Below are 23572 nucleotides of genomic sequence, written 5' to 3'. Positions count from 1 at the left end.
ATATCTTATCTTGAAAGGTGTTAGAGTGCTTGTATAGTAAGTAAAGTAGCGGGCAAGTGCCAGTCACATTCGGATCCAATTTCTAGGATGCTTACTACTGTACTGAGTGTGTTTCTCCATTGCATGTTGCTCTAATCTGACTGTTTTGGTAGCCACAGATATTTAGTTGTTGGCAAATAAGAATGTAGTTTGAATCTAAGAACAAAGAATTGTGATAATTTTTTGCTTTGAGAAGGGGTTTTACTGTGTAGCTCAGGCTGGCCTGGGGATTGCAATCTTTCTGCCTTAGCCTCCTGAGTCCTGAGATTACAAGGATGTAATTGCCTGGGCTCCAGATAAACTTTATCAATTCTATTATATGTATTTTTATATTATATATACTCCCACCTCCAGAAAAAAGTCTTTTTGGACAGGCTTGCCACATACACTTGCTGGCCTGAACTCAGATGCTATTCTTGCCTCATCTTCCTCAGTGATAGAATAATAAGCCCGTGTCACCACATCTAGTTGTAAATGTTATATATTAGGTAACTGGATTAGTATGCATACACTATTCCAGACATGCTTTATTGGACTTGGAGCTTTTCTGTCTTTGAGACAGGATCTTATTTTGTGGCTCAGGAAGGCCTTAAACTGTCCATGATCTTTTCTGTTTCAGCCTTTTGAGTACTGAGATTACAGGCAAGGTCATGCTTGGTGGGAGTTTCTAATAATGTTAATTTTCAGCTTTTTACATGTAAATAAGACCATGCTTTACTGTGTGTTGGTAAGAACAACTTTTTGGGGGGAGTGCTGCTAAGTAGCTTGAGTGTTAGTGCTTGCCTTTACTGTTATGGCTGATTTTAGATTGTAAAAGGTGAAATATGGTCTTAGTTATTTGGCCTGTCAAGTATGTCATTTCTCAGTAGCTTAGTTTTTCTTAAATTCCTAAATTAAGATGCACATCACCAGAAAGAAGTTTGCTGTAGTGACTGGCAGAGAAGTAAGTGAAGGTTTAGTTACATTCTGCCTGGATTTCATACAGAATGACTTGGCTAAACACAGGTTAGTCAGTGGTTCTCAAAAGTGTATAGATTTCTAGGGTTGAAGAGATGGCTTAGCTCTTTTAGAAGATACGGGTTCAGTCTCCATTGCACACAAGTCACTTCACAACTGTCTGATTCCTGCTCCAGGGGATCCAGCCTTCTTACCTCCAAAGGTGCTGCACACATGTAGTTTGCATAAATATATACAGTTAAAACACCCGTACATATAAAATATTTTTGAGAATACATAGATTTTCTTTCCCATCAAGTTGATTTTCACTCTGTGATTCTGGACCATTTAGGGTTACTGGTTTTTAAGGGATAGTTTAGTTCAAACAGCAGGGTAAACTTCTTAATCCTCCTACAAGGAATTACCTTTAGAATGGAATAATTGCAAACTAAGCAATGCACTTGGAGAATGTATAACTTGGGTAGCAGATCCAGATTTTTGTTGTAAAGCTGGTATACACTTGGAAGTAGTTTCTTAAATTTAGCTTCCTTGTTGCAGGTATAAATTGTCATAATTTTTATCTTCCTCCCTTTGAACTAGTTTATATAGTTGCCTAACTCTGTAGTTTCACTTCTTATGTTCATATCACCTAACAGAGCTGCCAAGCTTTAGTTTCTGGACTTAATAATACCTACTCTGCACTTGCCATTTTTCCTCTTTAGCCAAAGACTTTAGTTGAAGATGACCCTGAGCTTCTGATTCTCCTGCCTCAGTGTCCTGAGTGCTACAACTGTAGATGTTATGCTACCACCTCTTGCTTTTCTGAGGTGTTGAGGACACAGCCTAGGGCTTCACCTGTACTTCATAAGCACTCTACCAACTGAGCTACTTTGCCAGCCACTACAGTTGCCATTTCTGTGTTGTATACATTGTTTCATTTCACTCTGAAGGGTTTTTCAGGGTAAAATTTGTAGACATAATGCCAGATTAAGTAAATTGCTTAAGATTACAAATGGCAGGTATTAACAATAGGGATATATAAAATGCCTGTTGGAGACAGGCCCTGTGCCCTGGCTGGCCTTGGACCTTGAGGCTTTCTGTCTTAACCTTGTGAGTCCTGGAATTGCAGATGTTGACACTATATACTAGCATCTTTTATTTTTGTTTTTTTAATTTTGTTTTCTTTTATGCTTTATTGAGAAAGGGTCTCCAATAAAGTCTAGGCTTCCTTCAAACTTAATAGCTGAGCCTGGCTTGAACCCTGATCCTCTTGTTTCTATTCCTAAAGGCTGGCGTGTGCTATAGTTTCCAGGTAATTTTCTTTTGAGGATTGAATCTAGGGCTTCATGAAGAAGAGAGGAACACTGTTGATATGTTGCCTTGATTGACCTGGAACTTTTGGTCCACTTGCCCCTCACCAACCCTACTCTAATTTTATCTTGTGTTTTAGGGACTGAGTCTAAAGGACAACTTGCAGGATTTAATTTTCTCTTTTACCATGGCAATTAAATTCAGGTTGTTGACATGGTGGCTAGCATCTTCACCCACTGAATTGTGAATTATCTTGTATGGCCTTCTGTGTTTGTTTTTGAGACAAGGTCTTGTTATTTAGCCTTGGCTGGCTTGGAACTCACTGTGTAGATCAGGCTGGCCTGGAACTTATGGAGATCTGTCTGCCTGTGCCTCTCAAATATTGGGGTTAATGTCTGTGCTGCCACAGCAGATTGTGACCCCCCCCCCAGCTTTTTTGAAACAGGGTCTTATGTATCATAGCCTGCTCTAGAGTTCACTGTGTGGGAGTAGAGTCTTGAACTCTTTACCTTTCATCTTCTAACTCAAGAATTGAAATTACAGGAAAGCACCATCATACACAGTTCTATATCATAATGGCAATTAAATCCAGAGTTTTCTGCATGCCAGGGCTACCATTTGGCCAATAGGCATGCATCCTGAGCCCTGTTTTTAGCTTACCTTTATTTACTTATTCTAGTATGTGTGGGTACACCATGGTTTATGTGTGGAAATCAAAGAACTACTTTTGGGAATCTGCTTTTTCCTACTGTGGGTCCTGGGGATCAGACTCAGGTTGTCAGGTTTGATAGATAAGCCCATTTACTGGTGGAATTATCTTACTAGCCCTCTATTGAAAATTTTTTTTTTTATCTTTTTTTCTTGTTTCCAAACATTTTTGGTAGAGCTAGATATAAATAGGTTCTTGGGCTATATAAGGAGAACATGTCCAAAAGAAAAAAATGCGCTTTTGGTGAAACTAAGATTATAGCCAGGCAGTGGTTGGTGGTGGTGGTTGTGGTGGCAGTGCACAATTTTAATCCTAGCACTTGGGAGGCAGAGATTTCTATGAGCTGCGAGCCAGTCTGGTCTACAGAGCAAGTTCTGAGACAGCCAGGGCTACACAGAAATACTCTTGACTCACCCTACCCCCCAAAGATTATTCTTTGTGTGTATGGCAATAAGGATTATATTTAGGGTCTTGGACATGTTGAGTACATGCCTCCATCATGGTTACATTTCTAAATTTACTTTTAATCTAATCTTTATTTATGTGTGTGTTTTGCCTGAATGTATGTCTGTGCACCATTTGTGTGGCTGGTACCTGTGGAGACCAGAAGAGGTATTGAACCCCCTGGGTCTAGAGTTACAAGTAGTTATAAGCTAGCATGTGAGTGCTGAGAATCAAATCCTGGACCTATGGAAGGAGCAACCTGTGCTCTTAAATCATGAACCATTCATTTCTCTACCTCCAAGATTAGATTGTAAAAAAACATTTATTTTCACTTTATGTTCAGGGAAGAGTACCAACAATAACTCTGGGGCAAGATGTTCCAAGCAACAGCTTCAGGCTTGCTCAAGGTGCTTCAGGTGTCCATATAGAGCCCTACACTGTTTTATATGCATATATGTCTGTATGAGGGTATCAGATCTTGGAGTTACAGACAGTTGTGAGCTGCCATGTAGGTGCTGGGAATTGAACCTGGGTCCTCTGGGAGAACAACCATGCTCTTAACTGCTGAGCCATCTCTCCAGCCCTAAGATTAGATTTTTATTTAAAGCCTATTTTTAATGTACTTTTGGGAGGGGATTAGCTATCCAAATGGTGTATTAATTGAAAATGTTATTTTTCCATACAGCACTATAGTAAATGATGTGTGTTTACATACCCATAAGAGAGCATATGCTTGTATACATGCACACATGTGCTTGCAGGTGTATGGAGGCCACATGTCAATTTCAGGAGTCATTTCTCATGAATGCTTTCCTTATTTTGAAGTTTTAGCTTTGTTTTTAATTATGTTTAGGTGTGTGTGTCTGCATGTGAGTGCAGGTGACCCTAGGCCAGAGGTGTTAGATCCCCTGGAGCTAGTTACAGATAGTTGTCAAGCAGCCTGACTTAGGTACTGGAAACTGAGCTTGGGTCCTCTGGAAGAGCAGCAAGTGCCATCTTTCTAGCTAGCCCCTTTGCCCCTTTTTTTGAGACAGGCTCTTTAAGTGGGACTTGGGCTTTCTGTTTAGTTCAGGGTGACTGGCCAGTGAGCACTCCTTCAGCTTCTCCAGTGCTGGGATCTCAAATTATGTTCTCTTGCCAGTAAGACAGCACTTGACCTACTAATTGATGTCTCAGACCATGTTTCTGCACTTAAATTTATTTTGAAATTTTCTTTCTTTTTTTTTTGGGGGGGGTTTGTTTTTGTTTTGTTTTGTTTTTGAGATAGGGTTTCACTATACTGTAGTTCTGGATTGTCCTGGAACTCCCTATGTAGACCAGGCTGACCTCAAACTCAAGGAGATCCGAATGTGCTACAATTAAAGGCTTGCATCTTTTTCAATCATTGCAAGGAACTCCTGTAAAGTTTTTGCCTAGTGTCTTCAATTTGTGTGTCTCCTCCCAGGATTTAATAGCTTAGGCTGGCTTGGCACACAGTATGTATCTGGGGATGACTTTGCACAGATTCTCCTACCTTTCCTTCCTAGGTGCTGAGATTATAGGCATGTGTCACTGTACCCAGATAGTCACTAATTATTTTAAACTTTGCCCCACTGCTTTATCATTAATTTTTTATCCTTTAAAAAGTTTTTTTTTTTGTTTGTATGTATGAGTGTTTGTCTACATGTATATATGTTTACCCATGTATGTGCTTGGTGCAAAGGAAGCCAGAAGAGGCTCAAGATGTTTTCACCACTGAGCCATCTCTCCATTAAAAGAATGGTTTTACTATTAAAGAATGGTTTACCATTAAAAGAAGATTTATTTTTGTTATTAAGAATTATGTATATATCTAGTTCGTGTATATGTATGTGTGTGTGGGTGCCTGGGGAGGCCACAAGTGTGAGAGCTGGAATTACTGATAATTGTGAGCTGCCTGCTGTGGGTAATGGAAACCAAACTTAGATCTTCTGGAAAAGCACACACTCAACCATTGAGCCATCTCTCCAGCCTGTGTTGTTACTGTTTTTTGTTTGTTTGTTTTTCAAGACACAGGATTTCTTTGTGTAACTTTGGCTGTCCTAGAACTAGTTCTGTAGACCAGGCTGACCTGAGAGATTTCTGTCCCTGCCTCCCAAGTTCTAGGATCAAAAATGTGTGCTACCACTGCCCACCATTGTTTCTGATTTAAACATCTTTTCCCTAAACTTTTCACCATTAGGTTGAAAACATCATTTTCAGATATATATGTGTATGTGTACATATACATGTTATTTTAAGTTTTTAAAAAACATTACTATTGTTGTTATATAATATGTGTGAGTTCAGGCTCACATATTCCACAGTGTCTGTGTAGAAGTCAAAAGATAACTATAAGGGGTTCATTCTCTCTTTCTATCTTGGCTTCTGGAGATCAAATTTACATTGTCAGATTTGGATGGCAACACTTGTACCTGGTAAGCCCTCTCATCTGTCTTTTGTTTGGTTTGTTTCTTTGTTTTTGTTTTTTTTGAGACAGGGTTTCTCTGTAGCCTTGGCCATCTGGGAACTCTAGACCAGGCTGGCCTTGAACTTACAGAAATCCTCCTGCCTTTGCCTCCTCAGTGCTGGAATTAAAGGCATGCGCCACCACATAAGATACACTCTTACTCTAGTATACAGGCTGGCCTTGAATTTACTGTGCTTTTTGTCCCACTTCACCAATGCTGGGATTAGGCCTGAGCTTGCATGATTGTAGAGTACTTTTATGCAATTTTTGTCTAGGATTTTTTTCCCCCCATATTTCCTTTTCATTTAAAATTTTTACTAGACTTATTCATTTTATGTTATTGTGTGAGTGTTTTACCTGCATGTGTCTGAGCACAGATTCCCTTGGAGCTGGTGTGTTAGGGATGCTTGTGACCCACCATGTCAGTGCTGGGAACCAAACCCAGGGCTCTGCAAGAGCAAGCAGTGCTCCTAACTGAGCCATCTCTCCATGCTCGTCTTTCATTTTTTGTAATGTTTCCTTTGTTCCATACTCCCCATCATGATTGTATTTAGTTGCAGTCTGATTCAGAAATTGTGGGGGCTGTTGCTCATCTTGGGTTCGTCTGATTTACTTCTGGGCAGTATAAAGAAATATAAGTGGGGGCTAGAGAGATGGCTTAGTGGTAAAAAGCACTAACTACTCTTCCAGAGGACCTGAGTTCAACTTCCAACAGCTATATGGTGGCTCATAACCATTTACAATGAGATCTAGTGCCCTCTTCTGGTCTGCAGGAATATACACAGGCAGAACACAGTATACATAATAATAAAATAAATATAAATGTTTTCAGGGTTCTACACTTGAAGCCACCAGGTACCATCTTGTTTCCCCACTGAGAAACTATTATTTTCACGAACTAATAATTGAAAATGTGCTTTTTTCTACATTTCCTATATTTGTGTAGATATTACTTGTATTTGTTTTATTTGCTTCTTGAGATGGGGGTCTCATATAGCCAAAGGTATTCTTAGATTTTCTATCTTGAGGGATGACCTTGAACTTTTGATCCTTCTGCCTTCATTTTCTAAATGCTGTTATAGGCATGTGACAACATGCTTGGTTTTTGCAGTGCTGAGGATCAAGCCCAGGGCTTTGTACATGCTAGGTAAGCACTTTATCAATTGAGGTACATTTATAGCTATTGTTCTGCTCTTTGACACCAAGTCTCATACTTTCAGGCAAGGCTGGCCTGGAATTCACTGTTCAGATCAAGATGGTCTCAAGCCTGCTTCAGACTACAGAGTACTAATTGAGCCACCAACCCAACTCCACATTCTTTTTTGATGTAAAGTACTACATACAGCATGTAGTATCTAACTGTTGAGTGTACAGTTCAATGATGTTTAAGTGTGTTTACATTGTTGAGGCAGATCTCACATCTTGCAAATTAAAACTTGCTAGATAACAGTCTTTTCTCCTTCCTTGGTCCTTGGCAATCACCGTTTCTAATTTCTGCTTTTGCTTGCTTTTGTTTCTAGGAATTTAAGTTGAGTAATCCCTTCTATTTATGGGGGATATTTTTCAAAGTTCCCAGTTGTTTTAGTCACTTTTTCCACAAGGCCATACCTATGTGAACTTGTGGGGGCCATTCTCCTTCACACCACCACATTACACTCCCTGGTCCCTACATAGGCTTGTAACCAGTCGTATCATAATTCAAAAATGCATTTAGTCCAACTTTAAAGTCTCAACACTGTTTAAAAGTCCAAAGTTTCCTCTGAGATTAATGGCAGTCTTTTAACTGTAACTCCCTGTAAAATCAAACTCAAAAGACACATCACATACTTCCAAAATACAGAATACACTTTACCTTCCAAAAGGGAGGAAGTGGAGCATAGTGGACCAAAGCAAAACTGAAAACCAGCATGACAAACTCCAAATTTTGCATCTCCATGTCTGATGTCAAAAGGCTCCTCGTATCTCCAACTCCTTTCAGCATTGTTGACTGCAGCACACTTCTCTCTTTTGGGCTGCTGGTTCCACACTGCAGACTGGTTCTGTCTGCATTTTTTTTTTTTTTTTTGGCAGGTATCCCAAGACTCTGGCATCTCCAACATCTTGGGGTATCCAACATAAAACATAATCTAGCCTTTTTCAGCTTCATGGCCTCTCTGGGCTTCTATGCAGGGACACCCCTGATATATCTGGTCTCAGTGACTTTCCTTAGAGGGAGATTCCATGACCCTTTTCTTACTATCTCTGACTCTAAAACCAGAGCCATGTGGTCATGGCTGAAGCTGCCAAGTTCTGTGTTTGCTAGGGCTAGAACTTGGCCCACACTTTTAATAACATTTGTATTCAGCTCTCTTGATAGCTCCCTTCACTGCTTAAGCTTTCCTTTAATTTCTCTTCACAAGTTGGAAGCTTAGGTTGGAGTGTTTGGGGGGGGGTGTCTTGCCCTGAGGTTACCACCACTCCTTTTATTTCATTTAGATTAGGCTTAAGACTTGACTCCAATAAAATGTTTCTTGGTGCTCCTTTTGTCTTCAAACTGTTCCTTTTGTCCCCTTGGTTCCTTTGCATTGTAGATCTGCATAAATGATTACTAATAACTGAATGACACAGTCATTACTAGGCTGTTTGAAATCTTCTCTGCCAGTGCTACTAACCTAAAGCTCTTTAGTGTAGTGTCAGATTTTCAGGACAAGGGCTAAAAAAAAAGCAGCCATGTCTTTTTTCTTTCTTTTTTTTTTCTAAAATATCACAAGAATGGTTTCCCCAACACTTATTAATATTCTTCCCCTCAAACTTTTTACCTGGGCCCTAATCACCACTGTCTTCTATGCTTCAACTAGAAAGGCCCCCTCAAAGTATTCAATTGCTTTTCTACTTCAGAGTTTTACATATTTTTCCAACAAACAGCATGATCAGGCTTGTCACAGCAATACCTCACTCCCTGGTAACAACTTATGTCTTGGTCACTATGAAGAGATTTCATGATCAAGTCAGCTCTTAAAAGAGAAAGCATTTAATTAGGGGCTTGCTTACAGTTTCAGAGGTTTAGTCCATATCAGCATGGCAAGCATGTAGGCAGGAGCTGGAGCAGTAGCTGAAATTGGTGTCCTGATTAGTGAGCAGAGAGAAGCATGGGGGTCTGGCATGGACTTTTGAAACCTCAAAGCCCACCCCCAGTGACACCTCCTCCAACAAGGCCACACCTATATAAGCCTATGGGGCCATTCATATTATAACCACCACCCCAGTGGGTTCCTGAAACTGAAGTCCATATATGATTGGCTTTCTATATATACACTTACAAGTTTGTTTTTGTTTTGTTTTGTTTTTTTGTTTTTTTTTTAGTAGTGACCCAAAAGTCGTAAGTTTATGTGATTTAAAATCCTTTGAAGTTAAATAAAATAGGTATGTCTTAACACCTGTCACTATTAGTATAACTTACAACTTTATTCTGTTTTGGGTACTAATTAAGCTAGGAATTTATTTAACAGCACAGGGCTTAGGTGGCATGAGCCTGTAATCCCAGCACTCCTGAGGTGGGAGGATCAATTCAAAGTTGGCTTAAGCACTGTCTCAAATTTTAAAAATAAAAGAGTTTGTAGATGTAATTCTAATTAAGGTACTTACTTGTTTTGGGGGATGTTGACACTCAAACAGGGTCATGTACATACTGGGCCCACCACTGAGTTATTCTTAGTTCCTCTACTCAAATTATTACTTCAAACATTCCAACGTTAATTATACTTTACAATGATCCTACTAGTAGTTTTTATAGTCTTCATTGGTAACTTATGTTCATACTACATTAAGTAGTATATATTTATAATTATACAGATTTACACATGCTAAAATACTTAATTATTGAAGTTTAGTTCAAAGCTGCATGTTTCTTGCATTTCATTTTTACAGAGAAACTAAAGACTTTTAGATCTGTTGGTAAACACTTTCTGCTGTACTGTAAAGCTGGTCTCTGAGCAAACTGAGTGATGCAGTAGTAAATGGTCCAAAGCACAGAATGCTAAAATAGAATAGGTTATAATTTTCTATTTATTAGATATCTCTAAGAGTTAAAAGGTTACTTAGGGATAAATTATTATTTTGATTATTATTTTGATAATTGGTCTAGGGAGCACAGGCTGAACTCTTGTAGCAGAGGTAGGTGTGTGTGTGTGTGTGTGTGTATGTGTACACACGTAGGCTTTTTTTTTTCCTACTGTAGAACGAAATACAAATAAGGAGAATCATTAAATAACAATATGGACTTTGGGGGTTTGGGAATGGAGGAATTCTGGCAATAATCAGGGTCCAGCAGTGTGGACCCAGTCTTGGTAGGAGGGCAGGCTATGGACATCTGAGAGGATGGGTTGTGATTGCTTGTACAGGCCCTTCAGCTTGACTAGCAACTCCTGAATGATGTCCTCTGTGGGATCCCTGCAGGACTCTTAAGAGCCCCTGGATTTTCTGGCTTCTTTCCTCTTGACTGTTCACTTCCCACAGTTCATAAGTCTTTTCATCTGTCATATCTGACTGCCATAGTACAGCTCCTCTTGGTGTCTATCCATCTGCTTTTCTACATCCAGCTGCCACTGCAGCTTCCACTGACCTACGTGCTGACTCATGCATTTGCTATTTCTGCAGCCTGATGGGGCTGATCACCCAGCTCCAGCTTGCCAGCTTCCATTGCCCTTGACCCTCCATCCCCCCTCTATTTTTAATGGTGTAAGTGTGCTGCTGTGTGCGTAGGTGCACATGGAGGCCAGCACTGCAGGAGCCTCTCTCTGGAACCATAATTAACAGAAGGTTGTGGGTCACTTGACATGGGTTTCAAGAATCAGATTTGGGTCCTCTGTAGAGCCATCTCTACAATCCCAGCCTTGATTCTCTTGACTCTCACTTATTCTGGGATTTGACTACATGGATGTGTACCATGTCTAACCTAAAATTATAGTCAATATATTATCATAAAGTTTAATTTTGGGAAAGTAAAGATTTATAATAATTAGAATAATATTTTGTGGGCTACTGAACTAGAAAGTGACCTGGGTATGGGAGGCTGCTTTACTTAATAGCATACTGTACGTGGACTTGAGTATGTCCTTGAGGCACATCCTTTATGTGCCTTTATGACATGATTTATGGTGTTTTTGTTTTTTAATTTATTTTATGTGCATTGGTGTTTTACCTGCATGTATGTATCTATGAGGGTGTTGTATCACAGACAGTTATTAGCTGACATTTGGTGTCAGGAATTGAATGGAGTCCTCTGGAAGAACAGCCAGTGTTCTTAACTGCTGAACCTTTTGTTTTTTAAGTCAGGCTTCATACAGCTTTCTAAAATCCTAGGATTTAGGCATGTACTTCTATTCGAAACTGGTAATTCTGTTTTAAAAGGAGTGGATGTAATTTTGTTGTTAATTTTCTATTGCATTTAGATAATATTGAATTAATTTCATTTGTCCTGATTAACTAACCACATTTCAGAAAGAAATGTGAAACAAAATAAGCTTGCTTCACACTTTCCTGTTTTATAACCAGTTCTGTTGTTGATTTTAAGGAGATGTAATTTTCTTTTCTTTTTTTTTGGTATGTGTGTGTAGGTAGTTATGTGTAGAAGCCAGAGTCCACCTCAGGTATCATTCTTCAGGGCTATCTACCTTGTCTTTTTTCTTCCTTGTCTTTTGAGACAGGGTTTCAATGGGACTTGAGACCCACTTATTAGACTAGGCTGGCAGGCTAAAAAGCCACAAGGATCTACCTGTGTCTACCTCCTGAGTTTGATTATACATATACCATCACACCCTGGGTTTTACATGGTGCTAGAGATTAAACTTGGGCTCTCATGTTTCTGTAGCTTTAGTCTACTGCCTGAGCTGTCTTCCCAGTGCTGGAGAGGTAGTTTCTAAACACATCTGCTTGAAATAAAATAAATGGATACTATTTTTCAAGTGGTTAAATATATAATTTTTTCCCTATTGTAGGAGGAGACTTCATCTTTGCTTTGTGTTGACCTGTTTGTTGAAAAGGTAGTTTGGTTCATCTAGAGCACTTGGACCTATTGCAGCTAACTCTTCTGAACTTTTTTCTGATTAGTTTCTTCCAACTCTTTTGCTTGTCTACAGATTCTAATTTCTTTGCATTTCTGTATATAACTTTTAAAAGAATCTCCTCCTGTATTTACTTCTTGGCAAAAAGAATTAGAGGGGAGTAAATGAGAATCAGGATTTTGTTTGGTTTTTTTTTTTTTTTGTTTTTTTTGAACTGCTCTAATCAAAAGGAAAAGAATAAATTTGAGGTCAGAAGTGAGTTGATTGAGGGTGCTGGTAAGTTCATGCAAATGAAAACTGCCATCATTAAAATGAACAAACTGAACTTTCCAAATCAGAGGTAAAGAGTTAGAAATACCAGGAAAGCCAGATGTGGTGGCAAATACTTGTAATCCAGCACTCAGAAGGTCAACTGTTAGAAGTCAGCTTGAGCTATATATATATTGAGTTCCAGGCACACCTGGGCTACAAAACTCTGCCTTAAAGAACTCAAAATTAAAAAAATAAATTCAGAAATATACCTGACTTAAAATAGGTAGTTGTTGGTAAACATTTCAGGTAGGTTTCAAGCATTCTCCTGCAAAGGAATTTGGGTAACAGTTCTTAAACCAGGAAGCAATGTGAATTTAAGAATAGGATTGATTAGCAGTATTAGAAATTGTAAAATGACTAAAACTCCCACCCTAAATGGGATCCATATTCTAGAATGAATTAAACCATTACCTGTATTGGGATTTTGGAGACATTCTCACTCTGTAGCCTAGTCAGACCCCAGAAAATCTCCCTGCTGCCTGACCTAGTCAGGCATACTGGTGTGCTGCCATTCCCAGTACAGAAGATGACTTTCGCACCATCATCTATTCCTGGAAGTAGTATGGATTTGTCTCTTTGTTTGTTTGACAGGGTCTTTTTAAACTTTTGACCCTCCTGTCTTCACTTCCCAATTATTATGCTCTGTTTTACTAATGTAAGCCAACTATGAGCCACCATGCCCAGCCCTTACATTTCTTTGACTCTAACCCAGGCCTTAGATCATGCTAGGTGAATCCTCTACCAACTGAGCTAGATCCCCAAACTTCTACACGAGGCTTCTTCACTGATAATTCTTAAAGGTAACTACCTTCTCTTTGGTACTTGCTACTTGTTCAAAAGACTTAGTTTTAAAAACAGTTTTAAATAATTATAGCCACAGGAAGTACAAAGACAATACAGAAAGCTCTTGAATCTTTACCTATTTCCCCTCAAAATGGGATTCTTTTTTATTTATTTTATTTATTATTTTGTGGTAGGGATCTATGCCAGGCATGACCAAGCAAGCTGTGAGCTATAACCTGTGTGCCCATTTTAGGCATTTATGTATGTATGTATGTATGTATGTATTTATTTGTCAGAATCTTGCAATACAGCCTGAGATGTGGAATCCAGATCTCCTGTCTCAACCTCTCGTCCGTCTGTCCATCCGTCCTCCCTCCCCCCTCTCTCCCTCCCTTCCTCCATCCCTCCCTTCCTTCCTTCTTCCCTCTTTCTCTCTCCTTTTTTTCTTTCTTGGTTTTTTGAGACAGGGTTTCTCTATTGCTTTGGAGCCTGTCCTGTAACTCGCTCTGTAGACCAGGCTGGCCTCGAACTCATAGAGATCTGCCTGTCTTTGCCTCCTGAGTGCTGGGATTAAAAGCATATGCCATTACTGTCCAGCTCTTTCTTTTTGTACTGATGATTGAATCCCTTGGGCCTAGCACATGCTAATGCATTCTCTGCCATTCAGCTGTACTGTAGTCAGACTCTTTTGGTGGTGATTAAAGACTGAAGATGGGAAAAGTTCGAATGAGTCACGAGTGTTTGAGTGAGTGCTGTGTTGCATGCCAGCCAGCCAGTGGAGCTTTTGCAAGCAGTTCTGTAGGAGGAAGCTTGTGCAGGAGTTACCATGCCACCTTTCATCTGCATACTACTCATTGACATTTCCCTAGGCTGTGGTTATTCCTTGATTAGCACTGATGTGGGATGTAAATGTCTGCTTTAGTGAAACCTAAGGCAACAGTGCTTATGGAAAGGTCAGATTATAGTTTCTGAGATTTAAGGCTCTGTGCCAAAGACTCTGTGCCATGGCACAGAGCAAGATTCTGTTTCACCTTCCAGGCCATTCTGATGAACATTTTCATTGACTGTACTTAAGATGCTAGCGAGGATTTAAGCTGGGCATGGTGGTGAATGTGAATCCCTTCAATCCCAGCATTCAGGAGGCAGAGGCAGAAGCAGAGGCAGGTGGATCTCTGAGTTCAAGGCCAGTGTAATAGAGTTCCAGAACAGCCAGAACTGCACAGAGGAAACCTTATCTTGAAGAAATTAGGATTGAAAAAGACTAATTGTGTTGCTACTTTATTTTACTTAGGCATTGTTGGGGTTCATGGGGCCAGGGCTCTACTGCTACATAGTATACCCAGTCCTTTGCTTATTGAACTGAGATAGGATCTCACTTGTGTGTTCCAGGCTAGTGCTGGGACTGCAAGTGTATGCCACTGCCTAGCTTAGAGCTGCAATATAGTTTTAGTAACGTTTTGGTGTTTTAGGTTAATGGCTTTCAAATTTAGGCTTAGTTAAAAATATGTGTGTGTCTGTGCTGGGAAGTAGTAGTTGAGATGGGGTTTCAGGTATCTGAGACTGGCCTTGAACTCCTGATCATTCTGCTTCACCTCCCAATAAGTGTTTGGGTCTGGTCACCTAACAAGATGTACTACAGTTATGAGTATTAGTATTACTCTTATTATTCTTAGGCAGATTTTGATTTAATCATAGTGTGACTCTTGAGATTGGCTTTATAACTAGTGTCTCACTGTCCATGTGAGGTGGCAATGTGATGACTGAGATGAGTGAGGACATGTGATCCCTTTTTTCTTTTTCTCTTAAAAGAATTTTTTTTTTCCTGGTCTCTGAGGTCATTTTGTAATTAAGTTAAATATTTTGGGGGCCAGGGAGAAGTTTCAGTGGTTAATAGCACTTACTGATGTTTAATCTAGATATAAGTAATTGATGAGTAAGATATACAAATTCTAAACTCACATTAGTAAAATATAGAAGTATTTAAACTATTTAAAATATAGAACTATTTATTGATGAGTTGTTGAGGAATACTAGTCCATGAGCTGGGAACTAACCTTATTTTATAAATGCAAAACTATAGTTTATAGTTGGTAAGAGCTCTGAAAACTTCATGTTAGATCAACTGGGTGTGATCTCAGAGGCAGAGGTAGGAGGATTTGTGTTTAAGGCCAGCTTGTACTTACTACGAAACTTTTAGGCTGTCCTAGAACATATAGTGAGACACTTTTCAAAAAAAAAAAAAAAAAAAAAAATGAAGATTATTGTGTTCTCCAGCCCCAAAGATTTATTACTTTTTTTTTTTTTTAATTAAAGAGAGGAACATCAGAGGGTCCTATCTTTTTTTGTTTTGTTTGAGATAATCCAGGTTGTCCCGGAACTTGGAATTCAGAGATCCTGTCTCAGCCTCCTGATTGCTAAGATTAAAGCCATGATCCACATGACTAGTCTTAAACCATGGCTGGTTAAGAGGTATTTTAAACAAGTTATTCAGAACCTTTTAGAGAGAATTTAAGAGGACAGGAACATAAAAAACAAACAAACAAAAAAAAATCCAAAAACTTGTTTTCAGGGAAAATTGACCTATAGAAAACATTTTCATTCAGTGTACAGGGTTCTACCCTGACTGTCTAGCCTGCTGCTGACCTTGGGTTCTCTGTAACTTTGCCTCATAAGACTGACATTAGCATCGTCTTGTGCTAGGTGCTGCTGTCTCAGTGTTTAAAATAAGCATGCTGGCATACACTGAGATTACTTGGAGTATGGTTTCATTTTTATATGAAGGCAATGAATACAGTAAATTTAACTTAATGTTTCCTTATTTCAGCCCGGTACATTAAATCAGTTACATTTCTAGGTTTTTCTGAGAAACAGTTTTCTCTGATGCCCATTTTTTTTTCCTGCAAATTCTCATTCTGTATGGAAGCTGGGATCTAGGCATGCATACCTGCTGAATAACTGCCTTTTAAATCAAATCGGATTACATTTGAAAAATACTACTTTTCTTTTTTATTTGCTTTTCTCTTTGAGACTAGGGCCTTGCTGTGTTGTACAAGTTGACTTTGAACTCAGAATCCTTTGTCACTTTTCCTTGGTACTGCCACTACAGATGTGTGGTACTGTGCTGTGCTGAAATTATTTCTGAATGTACTATGTGGTTTTTAAAAAGTTTGAAATTCTGAGTTGGAGAGGTAGCTCAGCGGTTAAGGGCACTGGCCGTTCTTCTAGAGGTGCTGACTTCAATTCCCAGCAACCACATGGTGGCTCACAATTATCTGTAATGAGATTCGTTGCCTTTTTCTGGCCTGCAGCAATACATGCAGACAGAACATTGTATATATAACAAATAAATCTTTGAAGAAAAGTTTAAACTCCTTAGGATGGGGTGGGGTGGGGCTGGCGGTGCTGAAGTGATGACTCAGCAGTTAAAGGCTCCTCTTCCAGATGAACTGGGTTTCCCAGCTTACAAGAGTTTGTAACTGCAGTGCCAGGTAATTTCTTCTGGCTTCTGAAGGTACTGCATGTGTGGTCATGGAGTCAAAACACCCATACACGCAAAATAATACAAAAAAAACTTTGAAACCACAGCTCTATTCTTGTCATCATGGGGAATAATTTGAGTATCTGAATTCTGTGCTGTTCAAATTGGCCTGGAACTTGAGATCTTTTTGTCTTAGCCTCTTGAGTGTGGGAATTACAGACAGGTCCTACCACCCTGTCTTTTAAGCTTTTGAGAGATAATAGACCAGAGGAAAATAATTATATCTAATGTATGGTTGCAGTTACTGAAAACTATACATGGTTTAGTGAGTATAATACCACATGGCATTTCATATTAATCTGTCTGATAACAGAAAGGTCTAATTTTAGTAAAGCCAGCTATTCTGGTGTTGTTTAGGGTAACCATTTGGATTACTTCTGGTTTTCTTTAAAATATAAGAACCAAAAGAAGAGAATTTTGTTACTTCGGAGAAAGCAGTGTTATGGTTTTCTTTTTTTTGTTGTATAGATACTTAACAAAGTTGATTATAGCTCACATGTTGAATTACAGATGTAAACTCACTAGCTTTCTTTTGTTCTTCCATTTCCTTAAAGGTTTGGGCCCCATGGGATCCCTGTGACAGTATTTCCTAAAAGGGAATATAAGGATAAACCGGATGCCATGCAGCTCCAAAGTAACACATTCCAAGAAGGGATAGAAGTCAAGCGGGAAGTGAATGGTGCTGTTCCCGATAACCTTTCTCCAGTCCCTCCTCCTGAACACCTGTGGACTTCCAAACCACCTCCTCTCTTCCACGAAGGAGCACCTTATCCTCCCCCCTTGTTTATCAGGGACACATATAACCAATCAATACCTCAGCCGCCTCCTCGGAAAATTAAGCGACCCAAGCGGAAAATGTACAGGGAAGAACCCACTTCAATAATGAATGCGATTAAGCTACGGCCCAGGCAAGTCCTGTGTGATAAGTGTAAAAACAGTGTTGTTGCAGAAAAGAAGGAAATTAGAAAAGGTAGCACTGACTCTTCTAGGTGTGAAGATAAAAAACGGAGAAATGACAGTGTAGCTGCTGTGAACAAAAAACTGAAAACTGACCATAAAGTTGATGGGAAAAACCAAAATGAGAGCCAGAGAAGAAATGCTGTGGTGAGGGTTTCGAATATTGCTCACAGCAGAGGCAGAGTAGTCAAAGTTTCTGCTCAGGCAAACACATCAAAAGCTCAGTTAAGTACCAAGAAAGTGCTTCAGAGCAAGAACATGGATCACGCAAAAGCTCGGGAAGTGTTGAAAATTGCCAAAGAAAAGGCACAGAAGAAGCAAAGTGAAACCTCTACTTCCAAAAACACACACTCAAAAGTCCATTTTACACGTCGCTATCAGAATCCTAGCTCAGGTTCCCTCCCACCTCGAGTGCGTTTAAAACCACAAAGGTACAGGAACGAAGAAAATGACTCTTCCCTGAAGACAGGACTGGAGAAAATTCGGAGTGGCAAGCTGGCCCCTAAGCCGCAGTCTCGCTGCACCTCCACCCGCTCAGCAGGTGAGGCCCCTTCAGAAAATCAAAGCCCCTCAGAAGGCCTGGAAGAGGCCACCAGTGAGGTTCAGGACACCAGCCAAGTGTATGTGCCTGGTGAGCAGGAGGAACTGCAGACGGTGGGCAAAAAGGGCAGCAAAAGCAATATCTCTGTTTACCTGACCCTAAATCAAGAGAAATCTGACTCTTCCAGTGCGTCAGTGTGTAGCATTGATAGCATGGATGATTTGAAATCCTCCAACTCTGAGTGTAGCTCTTCTGAGAGCTTTGTTTTTCCTCCAGGCAGTATGCGTGCACCTTCCACTTCTTCCGTTTCCTCTTCTTCAAAGGAAGAGAAAAGCCTCAGTAATTCCTTGAAAATGAAAATCTTTTCCAAAAATGTTTCTAAATGTATCACACCAGATGGCAGGACCATATGTGTAGGGGACATTGTTTGGGCCAAAATATATGGCTTCCCATGGTGGCCAGCCCGAATTCTTACCATAACTGTAAGCCGGAAAGATAATGGCCTTTTAGCCCGACAGGAGGCTTGTATTTCATGGTTTGCATCTCCAACAACATCTTTCCTTGCTCTTTCACAACTCACCCCCTTTCTAGAAAACTTCCAGTTACGTTTTAATAAGAAGAGAAAGGGTCTGTATCGCAGGGCTATCACAGAGGCAGCTAAGGCTGCTAAGCAGCTGACCCCTGAAGTGCGGGCTTTGTTGACACAGTTTGAAACGTGAACATGGAAAGTAAGGTAGGCGAGAACCGCTGGAGCGGTCGCAGTTCCCTTGCTAGTTAGGAATCATTTCCACCAGCTAGCTTGGCTAAACTGGAAAGAAATTGCACTCAGTTGGCTCTTTATACTTATATAGCCATTTTTAGACTAAAGCTTAAAAGTGAACATGCTGTCAAATTTTCTCTTAAGGAAGTGAGAGTTTTTAGCCATATTTTCCAGTATTGAAATCCAAAACCATCCTAAGGCATAAAAGCCATAGCCTCAAATGAAACTAAATTTTTGCAGGGACTGTTAATTGCCATTTGTACCTATTGTGTGTGTGTATATACATATACATATATATATATATATACACACACACACACACACACACACATATAATCTATTGCCTGTCACTATGTGACGGGTTGCATATTTGGAGTTTTAGTAAGGGCTGGTGAGGTGGGGGAGCAGTGGATATTTAATGAGTACTTGCTTAATAATCAGTGAACACTTAGACTTTCTATGCACATAATAGTATAAAAGTTTGGTATTGGGTGTTTGACAAACTGAAATGCTTGCTATGACAAATTGGGATGCTTGTTTAGTTATAGACCAGGTTGTACACATTGTCTAGTATTTGAGATTAAAACAGGCTTGAGTTACTACTCTCTTGTTCAGTGGGAATGCAACAGACATTTAGACATTTGGTTAAGAAGTTTAGATAAGTTTTATTTGGGATATGTGAATAGTTGAGTGCAAATTTGGTCAGATTTCACCTGACTAGCTGGTCCTAAATTTTTAGAACAGTGCCCTAGTAATTAAGACTTTGTGAATTAATGTCATGTGTAATTGTTGCATTTTGGATGTACCTAATTTGATAATTTTTAAGAAGCATTTCCGTTTAAGGTCATCTGTTTGCAGGTCAGAAAATGAGAAATGTAATTGTGTAATGCATTGAAATGTAAAAAAAAAAAAAGCTGTAAATAAAATCAACTAAATCCAAATTATTTGTGTGTGTTTCTCAAAAAGCTTTGAACAGTTTCAAAATAGCAAATTATTCTATGTAGTAGTGATTAGAAAAGGGAGAGATCAAATTCAGTTTTCTATTTGCCCTGTCAGGGAATGTTATCTGAGAATAGATAAAATTCAAATAGCAAGAGCTATAGTGAGGCTCTGTAGTAATGCCATCAGATAGAACTCTAGTTCCCACCAAGCTCTTGTGAATGCTTTTAATTTTTTTTCAATTTTAGCATTGATAAATTATCACATACTTTAAATTTAAAAATTAGGGAATCATAGTTGGTTGCTGTTTGGTTTTCTGCCTCAGATTTGGGGCTAGTAGTGGAACTTCCTATTTTACTAAGTGGGGTTTTTTTGTTTGAGAGAGAGTCTCACTATGTCACTGTGGCTGGCCTGGCTGACCTCAGGCTCAGAGTCATTCCTGCCTCTGCATCTGCCTCCTGTGTGCTGGGAAAGTAGTATCATTGCTTGTGGAGGCAAAGTGATGTCCAAAATTAAGTTGCTTCCAAGCTCTTTTATTTTTTTTTTTAATTTTTTTTTCCAAATTTGATATAATTTCAGTTTGGTACTTACTTGAAATATAAACAAGTAAACATTTTGTGGATTTCTAAAATAGTTCAGTGTGAGATATATTAGTTACTGTGGAATTAATAATAAAGATTAATGAAATTAGGAAATTAGCTTCGTTAAACTTGATACCTGATTATTTTGGGGAAAAATACTAGATTTTTTTGGGGGAGGAACTTAGTCAATGCTTTTTGATTTTAATGAACACACAACTAAAAAATATGCATATTCTTTCCTGCAAACAGAAACTGTTCAAAATGATCTGATTATAAACAGACTGAAAGTCCACTGTGTGATGGAAGGAAATATCTTTCTAGGTTTTCTGAGTATTTGTTTTAGATTAAAGTACTATTTATTTGGGTATCTCTGAAAAATTGGTTTAAGCAAGAGTCACTAAAACTTAAGCTTGTGTAGTGATCTGGGCTGTTTGTTGTAGTAGTGACTTTGAAAGTAGGTGATGTTAATACAGTCAGATGCTTTGGCAAATGTACCTCGGGCATAAACCATTTGTGCTATTTCAGAAGCTACAAGGGAAATACCTGATTGTGGAGTATGTAAATAACATTCAGCTAGGTGTGCTGGTGAGTTCTGTTAATCCTAGCATTTGCAAGAGGATTTGAGTAAGTTTAAGATCACCCAGGCTACATAATAAATTCCTGGCCAAACAAATAAATGTGTTTGGCTATGTGTGCTAGTGCACACCTTTAATCATAGCAGGCTGAGTTTGAGGCCAACCTAGTCTACGGAGTGAGTTCTAGGCTACATAGTGAGACTTTTAAAAAAAAGTATTCTAATAGAGATTTCTAAGCCAGGTGATCATCTAGTTTCTCTCTACTGCAAGTGGAGATACTAAGTTTTCTCTGAGAAGATAAAGGACACTTTTTATATGGCAGTAACCCAAATGGGCAGTTTTTGGTTTGGTTTGTTTTCTTGCAGAGAGAAAATTGACTTAGACAAATCTCCAATGTAAGAAAATTAGCTAAAAGGAAAGGATGAGCAAGGGCAGAAACCAAGTGAGAAAATTTTGAAAATGGGGTCTTTATAGTTGTGGGACCTGTCTGTGATGCATGACCTGGCTTTTGGGAACCTATTCCTCATGCGAGGATGCCTCGCCCATCCTTGATGCAGGGGGAGGAGCTTGGTCCTGCCTTACCATGATATGCCATGCTTTGTTGACTCCCATGGGAGGTCTGCCCCTTTCTGAACAGAGGAGGAGTACATGGGGGGGGGGGATAGACAGAAGGTGGGGGGAGGAAAAAGGAAGAGAGGAGGGATGGGAAACTGGTATGTAAAATAAATGAAAAAAATGTAATTAAAAAATGGTGTCTTTAGAAATTTAAAACCTCAAAAGTATGTTTTCCTTTTCATTTTTGAGAATTTGGGAAACAGGAAGTGGACTGGTCATGTAGAAGAGAGGTTTATTCAATTCTAGTTTATTCCCTCAGGAGACCTATAAAAAAGAGTCTTGTGAAGGAGTTGTGGGGGACTAGGATTCACTAGTCTGATATCTGTGACTTGATGGTTTGTCCCTAAATGTTTTGTTTCATGTATCCCAGGCTGGCCTCCAACCAACTCTCTGCCTTGAGCTTCTGATCCTATTGCCTCTACCTTTCATGTTGGGATTCCTGGTGCTTCATGTGATGATGGGAATTGAACCCAGGTTTTTCTTTGTATTAGCCAAGCACTCAACTAACAGCTTCATCTCCAGTCTCCTAAGTGGATTTCTCCCCTCCCCTCCCTCCCTCCCTCCCTCCCTCCCTCCTTCCCTTTTTTAAATATTGGAGCAGGACCTAACTATAGCCCAAGATGTACCAAAAGTCACTATATAACCCAGGCTCTTCTGGTATATAGGCATCACCAATACAGGTGGCTGGGAACAAAATGTTAGTGATGGCAATTGTAGTTTAGTACTAAGTGGAACAAACAGGAACTTAGGTCTCCAAACATTGTGGGCAGGCAACATGGAAATGGAAGTAAAATCAGCTCAGGTAAATGTCTTAATGGGTCTGAGTTTTACCCCATTAAGAGAGTCTTTGCCCTTCTAAAGTTGGTTATTGAAGGAGACACATGTTCATACATTGCAAAGGGCTAGTTTTCCTGTATACCAAATAACCAAGCAGAAATTAGAAATTTATAGTATACATTTAAAGGTAGATTTTCTCATCTAATTTGTGGATGCTTTATGGTTTGTGCTGAATTGGTGGCCCCCTGATATGTCTAGAAAAATTAATAGTGAAGTCTTCAGTTCAAGGATTTATGTTAAGTGATGCTTTCCAGTAGGGAATTGGCCAGAGACTGTGAAGGTCATTTATTTTCTCTCTCTCCTCTCCCTTCCCCCTCCCTCCCTCTCTTCCTTCCTCCCTCCCTCCCTCCCTCCCTCCCTCCCTCCCTCCCTTCCTTCCTTCCTTTCTTCTTTTGGAGACAGAGATTCTCTTGTGTAACTGTACTGGCTACCCTAGAACTCAATTTGTGAACCAGGCTGGCCTCAAACTCCCAGAGATCCACCTGCCTCTCTTTGCCTCTGTCTAACTCCCAAGTGCTGAGATTAAAGACATGTATAATCACCACCTGACTGAAGGTCATTTTCACAGCAGGGACCGATTCAGTTTTTGCTTTGGGGCTGTGCTAATATGTCTATTAACACTCTAATGTAAATATCTGGAATTGAGAACTAACATTGGTCTGGTGCCATTCTACTTCCTGCCAGGCCAGAGTAAGCTGCCAAGCTGTGTTTACCATTTCTACCGTTTCTGACTCAAAAGGCTCTTACTGTGTATCAACAGGTTATGTATGATTACTGTATTCAGGCCTTATTCAGATACAGTTGCATTAATTAAAAGGTCACAGGGGTAAATGATTTATTATAGTTTTTGTGGAGTATTTGCATACTTTTTCCTGATAATTGATTCTGAAGTCAAAAATGGGTACCATTTAAATTTGTCTTTGTGGTGCTTGCCCTTATAGTGTATTTCAGCTGGGATTTCCCCCCCTTTACTTTCCTTATGTCTTCAGTTAAAAATAACTTTTCTTATTAAAATGAATTAGAATTTTAGGGATATTTAAATAGACTGACCTAAAATCTACTATTTGGAGGTTCTTTGCTTCTTAGAGGATTTTGTGATATGGTTTAGGCTGGTTGGACTTGCAGTGATCCTTCTGCCTCAGCCCCTTGAGTGTTGGGATTCCAGGCATGTGCCACCATACCCAGTC

The 23572-nt window shown here is 39.4% G+C and overlaps 1 protein-coding gene across 7 annotated transcripts in view; it reads left to right on the top strand.

Moving 5' to 3' along the window:
- Window positions 1-23572, top strand: part of Pwwp2a (PWWP domain containing 2A) — a 40212-nt gene that overhangs the window by 5068 nt on the left and 11572 nt on the right. For 4 of the 7 annotated variants that reach the window (XM_051180910.1, XM_051180913.1, XM_051180912.1 and 1 more), the window contains one exon: window positions 17135-19102. In XM_051180910.1, coding sequence (XP_051036867.1) covers window positions 17135-18797 — 1663 coding nt within the window. In that variant the 3' untranslated portion in view covers window positions 18798-19102. Of the gene's footprint in view, window positions 1-5852; window positions 5875-17134; window positions 19103-23572 lie in introns of those variants that run through there. The other 3 variants (XM_051180911.1, XM_051180916.1, XM_051180915.1) reach the window with 2 other exon arrangements.

Source organism: Phodopus roborovskii, unplaced genomic scaffold (genome assembly GCF_943737965.1).
Source record: "Phodopus roborovskii unplaced genomic scaffold, PHOROB, whole genome shotgun sequence".
NCBI classification, from domain to species: domain Eukaryota; kingdom Metazoa; phylum Chordata; class Mammalia; order Rodentia; family Cricetidae; genus Phodopus; species Phodopus roborovskii.
Note: the sequence above shows the minus strand (reverse complement) of the source record. Positions and strands in the feature narration are given on the sequence as shown.